At 38.8% G+C, this 12,470-nt stretch overlaps 1 protein-coding gene across 1 annotated transcript; it reads left to right on the top strand.

Moving 5' to 3' along the window:
• Positions 1 to 1,547: 1,547 nt before the first annotated feature.
• On the top strand, positions 1,548 to 7,094 carry BATF3 (basic leucine zipper ATF-like transcription factor 3). The gene is made up of 3 exons (XM_053460772.1): positions 1,548 to 1,709; positions 4,511 to 4,615; positions 6,869 to 7,094. Exons 1-3 carry the CDS (start codon positions 1,623 to 1,625, stop codon positions 7,055 to 7,057), a joined length of 381 nt encoding a protein of 126 aa, XP_053316747.1. The 5' UTR covers positions 1,548 to 1,622; the 3' UTR covers positions 7,058 to 7,094.
• Positions 7,095 to 12,470: the final 5,376 nt, after the last annotated feature.

Below are 12,470 nucleotides of genomic sequence, written 5' to 3'. Positions count from 1 at the left end.
CCTAATTCTACGCACACTGGACCACCTGCCAATTATGCTACAAACTTAACATTAAGACCCCCAAAAACCCAGATTAAAAAACATGAAATCACTGGCCCCCTCCGTGCTAACAAAAATGTGCAAAAAGTGCAAACATCTTTTCAATACCAATGTCCTTCTGGTTCCATTGTGTATGGCCTGTTTTGGGTCTCCGATGACCCTCCTATGAAGATGATCACACATAGCATAATCTGGAAATACGTTTTCCATAGCTTTGCTTCCAAGTCAAATAATTTATAATGGAATACAAAGTTCATCCCTCTTTAAAATAAATAAATAAATAAATAATGGGGAAAAGAAAACTACAACATAGAAAATGAACAAATAAATATGTGTAGGGACACCTATGAATTTATAGTTACAACTAAAAACAACTAAAAAAAAATACAAAGTGCAAAAAAGTCCCCAAAAAACTCATCACAGTAGAAATCTCAAAATAAAAAAACATAATTGCTATTAGAAAAATATGCAAAATATATATACATTTGTCTGTTGCTAGGGATATGTTGCTGAATATAAATTAGCAATTTTCTTAAGAAATCTTAAGCAAAATAAAGAAAAATATATTTTCAAATATTAAACATTTTAACAAATATGGTGCTATGTGTATCACTGATTCACATAGCACCATATTTGTCTATGAAAGTCTGAAAATAAAAGACTGAAACGTTGACTTGTAACACAGAGTTTTGAGAGATTTATTGAAACCAAGTCCCAGGAGTGCTGGTAACTAATTTTGGAATTTATATACATGACTGCTCCAGTTACCAGGCACCGGGCAGAGAAATTAAGGTTGGTGTGCAATTGTACACTTTGGACTTTATATATATATATATATATATATATATATATATATATATATATATACCGGTATATATACTGTATGTAAATATATATATATATATATATATAGTTTGTACACAACAATATGGTAAAAGTGACAAAAAAGCTCATGAATTTGGTCATGGAAGGGTTAAACAATGTGATTCATAAAAATGACCCATCTCATGCTAACGGGTAAAACGAATATCCCTCCCCAGTGCTAATTATCGGCAATGCACTGAACTCTCAGTTCCCTTGTCACCAGAAATTTCGAGCTGTGGTTTTCTTTTTTTTTTTTTCTTGCAAGTTTCCTCCTAAGTTAGACTCAGCGCTTCCACGTGACTTACTTGAAATGAAAGGCATGGACCATTCCAAGAAGAAGAAGAAGCAACCGCAGAGATAAAGCAAGGTCTTCAGGAGAACCTCTGATACTTTGTATCACCTGAACCCTGTCTGCAGCCTGGTGGTTCAGACCTGAGGACAAGCATCTCTCCTACAATCTACTGCAGCTTCAAACCAGGGTAACACACTAACTGATCCCACCAAGCCGGGGAGTGGGTTTAGTACTGTTCTGCTCATTGTCTGCCGTTTGGACCAGGTGTCCAGCCTTCTCAAACCTGGACAAGAATGAACACTATGATGTGCGCCGAGTAGAACGGTTTATTCTGACCCTCCCTGAAGACTCCTTTAACATCCGTGCCACCGCTGACTCCTTCCAAGCCATGTATTTGTTCTCCTGCTGAGGTCCACAAGCAGACGGGATGTCAGGGAGGTCGCCTTCCACCAGCAGCGCCTTACACCGGAGTGCGCACAACACCTCTGGATCAGAGGCGGACGCCCTGTCTCAGGTACGGTGACCCTATATTACGCTGCAAAGGGATGGTATCTGGGGGTTGGACTTTTGATGCGTGTAAGTATTTGTCGCACAAAGCTGACAATCTAATTGATCCAATCACCGCTTCCGCCTCCTCAATAAATAAATCCTTTTATTTTGGGTTTTTGGAATTTAGAACTGGTAGATAGACCACAGGATTTCGGTGATTTTAACAGATGCGGTTGGTAACACCTGAAATGTTTTTTAGGCCGGTTCTGTTTGTGTAACTTTATTATTGTAATCCGGGTAGAGGGCTTTATTAAAGGCATTTTTTCACTTACTCTGCTGAATTTAACACTTTATAACTAAATCCGGCCTCCCTAGTAATGTTGAATCATGTAAAAATCTGCGTCTTCTTTTTTCATTCGGCTGTTCCTTTGGGCCGACTTTGTCCCACTCTCCCTAAAGGAGATAGCTGTATGGTCCCTTTAAATTGTCATGGTGTCCCCCTAACAAGTGCATGGGGGAATTGCAGCTGTGCAGAAAGCACTCCCATTGATCAGTGAAAAGAATCATTTGAGGAGGAGGAGGAAGGAGGAAGGAGCTGCAGCTTCCATCTCAGGCAGATCCTTTTTTCTGTTGAAGTAATACATATAAAAGTATTGACAGAGAGTTGGGGTCACTTTAACGCGCGTTCTTCTTTAGTGAGGACGTTAAACCGATGGTTAGGCTGCTTGCTTTAGAGACCACCCCATGAGCCGGCTTGTATTTACGAGGAGGCGATGGTTGCAGTCACATCTTTTCTCCTGGATCCGGCCGTGAGACAGAAGGCGCTACCGCCTGAAATGAGTAAGAAAACGATAAAAGAAAGAGAAACCAAAAATAAGCATTCTAACATTCTAATAATGATTTCTGTAGTTTCCCCACTCTCTGCCAGTGAGCACCAGAAACAATTAACTCTTCGATTAAATAACTGTTAGAAGACAATTTTACACGATTAGAGAACTATTTATGGGAAGGGTTCCAGCATTCAACAGTACCAGGAATGATGTTTCTCATGCTGCATTTGGTTATAAAAGTGTTAAATTCAGCAAAGTAACTGCACCCTAAATTTGCCCCGTTGGGACATTGTGACCGTGGGAAGCAGGCCAAATGGCTAGTTGCCCATCCATGCCCTACACTCACCTTATCTGCCACTGCAGCTGGACATGCCCAGCCGCATATTACATGACCATAATATCGTAGCGGGCAGCAGATCCATCCGTCGTCCGCCCCCATGTCATCAGACGGCCACTGGCCTTAAAGTGACAGCGCTGCCTCGAGATCACCAGTTTGGCCTTGGTGGGAAGTGATACCAACGTGCTCCATATGCTCAAAAAATAACAGTGGTGCTATTCCGTATACATTGTACTGGACTAGGTGCTTGGAAATGCGAGATCAACAGTTATTACGTACGATAAAACACTGATTGGGTGCTTCAAGCATCCAATCAGTGTTGAGAATCGGCATCCAACGGAGGAGGTAAGTGCGTAATTATGTTTATTTTTTTTCCTTAAAGAACTCATATAAATACTCCTAAAGTACTTTCATATAATTATTTTTTGGTAAGGCTGTCTGAGACAATAAACTGTCCTTTTCACCGCAGGTCTGCAGCTGAAATAAGTGTCGTTGTACGATGTTGTACGTTCAGCTTTTACCTTTCTACTTTTGTATCCACACTAACCACACAGATAAATGTCATATCCTTTGACATGTCACTTTTGCGGAACCTTTTTAAATGAGCACAATTGTGAGTTTCCCGAGAAATACTCTTGTTAACTCTTAAGGGGACACTCGATGTCCCATGCAGCCTCACCAACAAAGAACGCACATAAAAATACTTTATTTACAATAAAAATTCTATGTCCGTTAAATCCCCGCGCATGTGTCTAGCCGGCTTATATGTTAATACTAGTCCATAAAAAATCCACGCATCAAGGAGGCTAATAACTTATTTTTTTTAACACAGTTTTTTTTATTTGGGGGGGAATTTAAGGAGACTTGCGCTGGATGGACCGATAAGAAATGTTTCAGAGAATGTGAAAAACAACACACCCCTAATTAATGAACTTTTTATCAGACACATATTTATTGCCCCTTCATATCAGTAATAAGGGCAAAGTTGGGATTGATAGGATCGGTCTGAAAGCTGGCCAGGGCAGCCCCATGAAAAAGGAAAAGAAATTCAGTGTTTTGATCAGCTTTAGCAACGTACTACCACCTTTCCTTAAAGCGAAGACAACAGACATGATCGACGCTTTGGGTTTGTAGAAATAATTGTGTTGTGAGCCCTTTCTTTGTTTATGAGGATCTGCGCATGCTTGTAAAAAGTGTAGGTGTGAACCAGAACAAGCCATTGCCGAAAATACCTTTTCCTCGGGGGTTCCAAGAGCAACTTTCCTCGGGGGGGGGTTAGGGTTCCAAGTGCATACTCTGTTGAAAGGTGTTGATGTAAACCAGAACAACCCATCACTAAAAATTCCAAGTTCCAAGAGTAGTAAGAGCCAGCGTTGGCTTGAGTGAGTCTGAAACCCAATATCTGCTGCGGCTCATAAAAGAGGAAAGACTGGACCAGAACCAAGCCAAAAACTCAAACTCCTGGCACTCATAGCGTTGCAATGACACCAGTTGCATATGAAATATATTTAAATTGTTTGGTTGCACTTGAGATATTTTTTCTCAAAAAAAGTCCAGAAAACAGAAAGCCTTCTTTTTTTCTATCCAGCAAGTCCAAATGGGGTCTTGCATTTTCTAAGCTCACTTATTGTTTGTAAGTACATATGTTCTCTTTTTCAGGGTTCAGATATAAGTGACAGGAAGGTACGACGGAGAGAAAAGAATAGGGTAGCAGCCCAGAGAAGTCGCAGGAAACAAACTCAGAAAGCAGACAAATTGCACGAGGTAAAGCTCAACGTTCCAAACCTGAAGGTCGAACCAAGACTAGGTTCACCTTATTTAACCAAGCTGGGCTCTGGCTCTTCACCGTTACTCTGATGTGATCAATGCTCACTTTTCCCTGCTCTGGTATCACTTGAGCTTCAGATGAGAGACAGTAAGGTATCTGCCCTCTTGTAAGATGTGATTAGCATTTCCAAATTATGATCCACGCACTCCTCAGGGCATTCCCACCGGTTTATGGTGCCTTACAGGAGCTCTTGTCTTGACTTCTGGATGTGCCAGATATTGTTCCAATCTGGGTGGCTGTCCTGGTCATATTTCCATACTTCCATATTTGTCTGTAAAGTAGGGATTAATAATATTGTCCAACTTTTATGTCTGTAATTCCATCTAAATGAAGCCCTGCTACTGCGAAGGTTGACATTCCTGAAACATGTGATGGGCAACTCTATCGTTCTGCTGGGATACACTGTGCCAATTTTCTGGCCAGCAGCAAGGCATGAAAATCAGCCAAAATAAGTTGGAGGAGAACAAAGTCCTTCTTCTTCTTTTTGGTTCGAAGGTTAAAATGGTGAGAAATATAAAGCGTCTGGCCATCTTATAAACCATCTTATCACTTGGTTTGGAAACCCAACCATCTTGTCTTGGTTTAGTGACAATGTATTGCAATTTTGACTCATTTCTCATGAGGTGCATTGACAAGGCGTGTGGACTTATGTGCCAATAAGCATTACTAAAGCCTCGTGTTTATTGAAGGTACCGTGTTGTGTTGGTTGAAAGGTTTGGACACAACATTCCTCTCCAGAATCCTTCACCACACTGTAATTGCAAAATTGCATAGTCACGTGCAGATTTGGATGTTCAGCCGCACACTACAGTGCCTGATCTGCTGCTAGAGCGGCAGATCAGGTAACTATGGGCATACCTGGGAGCGCTCCGGTTTTGACCTGGAGATTGCCGGGTGAGTGCTGCTCCTCCGGTTCTCCGGGTCAAGACCCGAATCCTCCGCTCCCCACCCATTTTTTCCTTTAAGTGGGGGAGTTTCCCGCTGCCATCAGAGGGAACTCCCCCGATGTCAACGGGAACTCCCCCGACGTCAACGGGGCCGCAGTCCTGGCCGCGTCCCGCAAGGGAAGGCTCCGGGTAGCCGGAGCCGAGAAGTTCCCAGGTATGAGTATGGGGCACTGTTGGCCATTGGCCCACCAGGCATTCACCCAGTGTGCCAGATGGCCAATCGAGGCCTGATTCTCCTGTAACATTCAACAGTCCTTTACTCTGTTAAATATTTAATATAGAAACCTATACCATTATCTATTGTGCCTATTAATATGTTTAAAGGAAGAATTTTCATTTATTTATAAAGCACAAATAGCGCTGTTACAGTAGGGTGACTGTAAAAATTACCGGTACCTATAACTTAATCTGTAAAATGAACAATAATCCGGACAGGTTAAGGCATACTGGTACGGAGGAAGAAAAGACGGGTGTTCTTGTGAGATCGCTGTCATTATTGTAGCGCTAATGAACAAGGCATATACAGTATATGGTAAACAACTCAACAGAGGGTCGCTTCATCGCCTGTCCTACGGTGCGTCTCCGCTCAGGAGCGTCTCAAGTTTTATCTCATGTTTTATTGTATGTCTTTCAATGCTTGTAATTATTTGTGCTAAGACCATTGCAGGCATTGCACCTTTTTTATGATCCAGATTTATTGAATTAATTTCACGACGCAATATTCGCTGTGCTTCTGTAAACTAAAAGCTTAGTGTAAGACGCTTCTGCAATTATTTTCTCCCATTCCTTTTTCGTTTAAACTGAAAACACACATTTACTATAAGGAGACGTGAGAAGGTTCTTGTTTTGTAGGAGCCGTGTGTGTAGGAACGTCAGATATCTCTTCCACAAATCAAACCGCAATGACTACGACGACAGCTTGTCCTGCGTCCCTGCGTGAGAAATTCTGGTGAAAGCGAAACTAAAAGACTTCGTAGAAAGAATGAATCACTATAAACAAGGGACTCCAACCCGAGCTGGCAAATTCAGCTTCTTACTATCCCATTTTTACCATCAGCTAGGGTTTAGCCAAACAGAGTTTTAGTCCAAAAAAGGTTGCCAGGTTTGGGCAAATGGTTCCTGGCCACTTATTTCCCAACGGAATTTTACTTACCATGAGTAACAATTGTCTGAAAAGATTAAGGGATCGTGTAAATGATTTAATGCTGTTAGAAACATTCTAAATTGTGTTTTTTTTGGCAGGAATATGAATGTCTTGAACAGGAGAATGTATCACTGAAAAAGGAGATTGGGAAACTCACCGATGAATTAAAACATTTGAGTCAAATCCTGAAAGATCATGAACAAATTTGCCCTTTCCTTCACTGCCCCGTGAACTATGTGACCGTGCCCAGAATATCAGAAGCTGTTGCAACGTGCCTGCCACGATGATATTTGGTTCCACGTCAGGCCAACGATGCCACATGACGCGTCGCCACAGTCCATGGAGGAATATCCGGGAATGAAATGTTCCATGAGGTTCACTTTACAGAACTTGTCAGAAATATCTGCTTTGTGGCCGATAAGAGAAAAGTTCAATTCACTCTAAGCTTCTCTTAAGGACTCAGTGATTAGAAAAACAGATGTTACCAACTTCTCGATGATCACTCACAAGGTCATGAGTGTTTATTCCATCTTCTTCTTCATGGAGTATAACGTACATTTCAGTGAATACACATATAAATTTGAGCTTCCATGCCAATGTGCCAGCTCAATTTATTATTTTTTAAATATTTTTTTGTCTAACTTTGCATTTGGCCATCGATAGCCCTTGTTAAATACCCAAGAACCTGCACTTGGTGTGCTCCACAAAGGAGCATGACTTATTAGCAACAAGTGTTTTAATGGCAGACCACGGCACTAACAGACAATCTTTGGGAAGCCATAGCACCGATCACATGAACATTTTTTCGCATTTGCTACTATATCTGTTATAGTTTCCAGATTCCTATTCCATTTGTGACAGATGCTCTAAGACACTGTTGAGTAATGGCCAAAAATCGGTTGACCTGGTACCATTACTTTAGGAAAACCTTTACTAATTGTATAGAAACGGTATAGAAACCTACATAAATATCCGTATTTACCAAAGTGGCGTGTTCCTCACCAAAATGATAAAAGATTTAATCGTATTTATCATGTCTACTTAAAGAAATAGTCATGTTTCCACAACTGATGGACCATGCCTTGTTCTGGTCACATCATGGTCATCATAACAGATGAAGGACATTATTTAGAGTCGTAATGTGTCCCCGATACACAATACCTGAACACATAACATGATTCTTGGAGGCTCTTCAACATTCATCCGACCAAAGCGTGTAAAATATGTCATATGCATCTTTTTACTTGACAGACAAGACTGGCATATAATTATGGGCTTGTTGTTTTCTGGTTTTGTTAAATAATAATGATAATAATAATAATAATATCCTCCCTGAAAACATATCAGCATCATTACAAGCATTTAGCAAACACAGTTATTAATTACTCTTTGAAGAAACTGAGCCTGGTCGGAAAAAAGGAGTTAGTAAGAAGCAGATTACCTAGAATTCACAGAGCAAATAACCGTAACACGGAAATCAGTTTCATTTCCTTGTTGCTTTCACGCTGACCACAATTTTTGACAAATGACTGGTGGTGTTACAGGGTGATCAGGCCCCCCTGTCACCCTAGGCCTGGGACAGGTCAGCCTAGGCCTAAATACGCCACTATCCAATAGGGTTCAGTGTGTCATTGTGTACATGTGTAGTTCTGCAAATAAAATAATATAACTTATTAAACTCGACTACCGCCATTTATAAAAAGGGACATTAATAAAAGTGCTTTGTATAGAACGGGTTGGTGTGACGGATTTATAATTCATGTTTGTTTACTAAGCTGCAGATTGGGAAAGCACCAAATAAACCTCAGTTTATATCATCTGCTGGTCTGTGTTTTGGGTAACTGGAAATCCAAGGCTGTGGAAAATGTTCTCCTATCGCTTCCATGAGAACAAACAACAGGCTCCTTATTAATTATATTAAGGAAAGGAAGGAACATGGAGTCTCTAATTGGTTCCCATCATATCCTTATGGATATGAGCAAATGACCTGTGTTGCAAAGCCTATTATCTTCTCTATACGTTCATTAACACCAAATCATATTTACGTATTATGTTTAATAGGATGTATGATACATCCAGATTTCTAGAGGGTGAAAAGGGTCAAAGGTACAATATGTATGGGATTGTGTTCTGTAGAGGCCATGTGTAACCGCTTGCGTGGTCTGCAGGTACATCATTTTATTTTTCTTTAAAGGAAAAGGGTGATTTACATCTGAAGTTACCAGCATAGACCTCAGTTTGCACACCTTCTGATGTCAGGCTCAAGGATATGACATCATACCCTGGCCAACATCAGGCAGTGAAAGAACGCAGAGGAGGAATCAATAGCGTGGAGGTCTGCAATGACGGCTTAATAGACCTGTCTGTTGTTTAGAGGGCCCAAGATATAGCGGTTATGAGCCCCATATGTAAGTATGGACCCTGGTCAGCAGTCCCTTTTGTCCTAAATTAAAGAGGACCCTGACTATAAAAAGCTAAAACATCTGGAGGCTTTAGGTAATTGTGATAAAATCAGCACTTTTCAGTTTTCAGATTAGATGTTGCCTTCAAATCTCTAAGTGAAAATAGGAAAGTAGAAAGCAATCATGAAAACATCTTCCATTTGTAAAAATGCAACACATTACACTGATCAACGTGTCACTAATTCTTGTCCTCCCAATGTTCTCCTTTATCTTGGAACACCAGGCTTCAGACATGGATTCAATGATAACCCAAGTAAATGAGCAGATAACCAGAATAAACAGATAATGTGGCTAAAAACGTACATCAAAAACATAGGAAATAAATATAATAAATTTGACACGGCCAACAGCCTCATAGGAAATGCTGTAACAAAACCATTACAAAATTAGCCATTCATTTTCCGTAGGACACAATACAACCTCAAGATCCTTCTCTATGGTACCAAAGGGTAACAAGGAGTAATGTAAGCATGAAAATAAGTTATTATTTGTGTTCATTTTCTTGTAATTTTGACATATGTGCAACTTTTTAAGCAATTATAATACATTTGGACTTAGTTTATTCTCGTTTGGACTTACTAAAAAAAAAAAAACAATCTACATCAATAACAAGGTAGATCGTTAAGAACAACAAATTAGCATGGTGCCGCCGCAAGTCAGGGTTGGTTTTTAGACTTGAATTGTGCAGTAGTGATCATTTGTAATTATTTATGTTTTAGGAACATATGGTTTGACATAATAATGGGTGAAAAGGGTAGGTTGGGGGGAATTTCAACACACATGGGATAGGCATATGGCTCCTGAATCTAAAAACTTTTTTTTTTTAAACATAGGTCTTGAGAATCACTTTTACTTATTGTTCTCCGTCTTTTTCCAGCTCAGGATCACAGCGCTCACAAGCACTGCCTTTGTCATTTAACTGTAACGTTGCATGTGATTGGCTGTATAAGCCATCATATGGCGGGAATCTGACCGCTCCGTTTAGGGAGTGGTCAACTACAGCGATGACCCTGTGGGACTGTTTTAACCCATGAAGTACTAGATTTGTCATTTGGTCTGCTACATGCATCTTTTCATGACATACCTGGCATGTCATTGGTCACAAAGGGGTTAATACAATTGTAACACTTTATAATTTTATAAAATCTTTTGTTATTACTTAACCCAGCAGATTGTAATATACATTTTTTCGGCTTGCCATTTAGAAGGCAGTTATACTTGAAAATAAGAAAGAAATTTTCCATGAACACGTTTCTCAGAAACTATAATGATCGCCTATACATCATAAATTGACGAAAACCTTGACGGTTAGCCCCAAAAAGTATCACTAAATCAATAATAGTTTCATATTTAGTAACTGATTACTGTGAACTCACAGCTACGCGGATTCTTTGTAATTTTACATCAGGTACAAATCAAATCAATTAATCAAATTTGAACAAAAGAAGTAAAAAAATTAGAAATAACAAAGAAACATGGATACTTTAAAAAGTTTACAGAGCAGAGTTCAACATTTTTAGATATATGTGATATGTGATTATAGTTTTGAAGCAATTTCAAACTTTAAATAAAAAAAGCTCCAAAAGTGATTCTTTTTTTGTATATTTATAGATAATGTTATGTTCCCTAACTCCTCTGAACAGAGATCTTTAGCATTTGAGTCGCGCTAAAGTAAAAATTATTCATTTTTCATTAAAGCACAGCACTGTGTACATCATGGCGCCATATAAATATACATTAATAAATAATAACAATGTATACTGCAACAAAAAGAAGCAATTCTTACTTGTACCCAGGCTGATACAGCCACTAACTGTTATTCATTGGTTTTTTGTTTTTAATTCTATTTATTATATCTTTTTTTGAATATTCTCTGTAATCAAAACATTTTTTTCTGCATTTTTTAATTAAATTATCTAGCATACAGAGTGAATCACAATGGCGTGACGGCACGGAAGGTCCTCCTGTCTTTCTGGTATTTTGAGCTGTTATCAGATATTACATCATTTTCATATTCTCCGTCAGATGATTCACTTTCAGAAATTCATTTTCAGATCTCTCACAATTCAGTATTTTTTTTATATTTTTTACACAGTTTTTGTAAAATTAATAGGAATTTGGCTCTAACCGCGCAAAGCCCCGACATTATCGTAAAAGAAAAAAAATATAGATTTTAAATTCTATAAACTGCATTATTAAAATGTTAGGGAAATTGGAATATAAATATATAAAAATATTTAATTAAAAAAAGATCAAACTTTTGTCTCAAACCGTCTTTTAAATGAAACAATATATACAGTATATATAATAATCATTCTATATGCAAGTTGAGTGGAGGTAAATAATAAGTTACTGCCCAAGAGAGGTTTGTCTAGTAAGAACGAAGGGGTTCTGAAACATTTGTCAGAGAAAAATAAAAAATAAAATAATATGTTTATCCACAGTATTGCTAATAATACATTGAGCCTTAAAAACCTTTATATTTCAATCATCAAAGATTAAAAATCTTACAAATTTTACCTCTATTGCATGCCTCCAATACTTTGCCAGCATGCACGTGCCGTCAAGTTAGCTACACATTTTTGTGACTTTATAAAAGTTTTTTTTGTTTTTTTTGTTTTTTTCCAGGTTTTTTTTGGTACGCATGCTATTGTGGGGTTATGTGACCTGTAAGTAACTATTATTTATTTATTTTGTTAAATAAAGTTAGATTTTACTGGATACCCTTATTGAGTTTGGTAAGATAAATTAGAGTGAAATGTTGTTGTCATTTTGTGTAGATATATGAAAAACACGAACTCCTCCGTCAGGTTGGTTAATAGATATTTTTATTAATATAGGGCATTCCCTCATAGAATTTCATAGAAGAGATGATTTTTGGACATTCCCTGATTTTTGTTTGTCGCCTTTATAATGGGGACATTCCATCTCACGTTCTAAGTACTGAAACTGGCTATTGATACATTCTACACAGACCTTTATATTACTAGCAGGTGTTTGAGTTAAAAAACTATAGCCAGAGACTATAGATAGCTCTTGCATGGGCAACGGCTAGAAGGAGGGTGAGGGTATTGAAGGGGAAGACGCTGCCCACCCATCCATTAATAATGTGTTCCCCTTCAAAACTACAGGGCAGGTAATCTTTAAATCCTTGATTTAGCATACGCATAGTGGCCCTCGGCAGGATATGATTACTTATAAGGGACAACTCCAGCGAGCGGGTCCGGGGCGGCAGGAA

Source organism: Spea bombifrons, chromosome 3, assembly GCF_027358695.1.
Source record: "Spea bombifrons isolate aSpeBom1 chromosome 3, aSpeBom1.2.pri, whole genome shotgun sequence".
Classification (NCBI taxonomy): Eukaryota; Metazoa; Chordata; class Amphibia; order Anura; family Pelobatidae; genus Spea; species Spea bombifrons.
The sequence above is the reverse complement of the archived record's forward strand: the minus strand, read 5'-3'. Positions and strand labels throughout refer to the sequence as shown.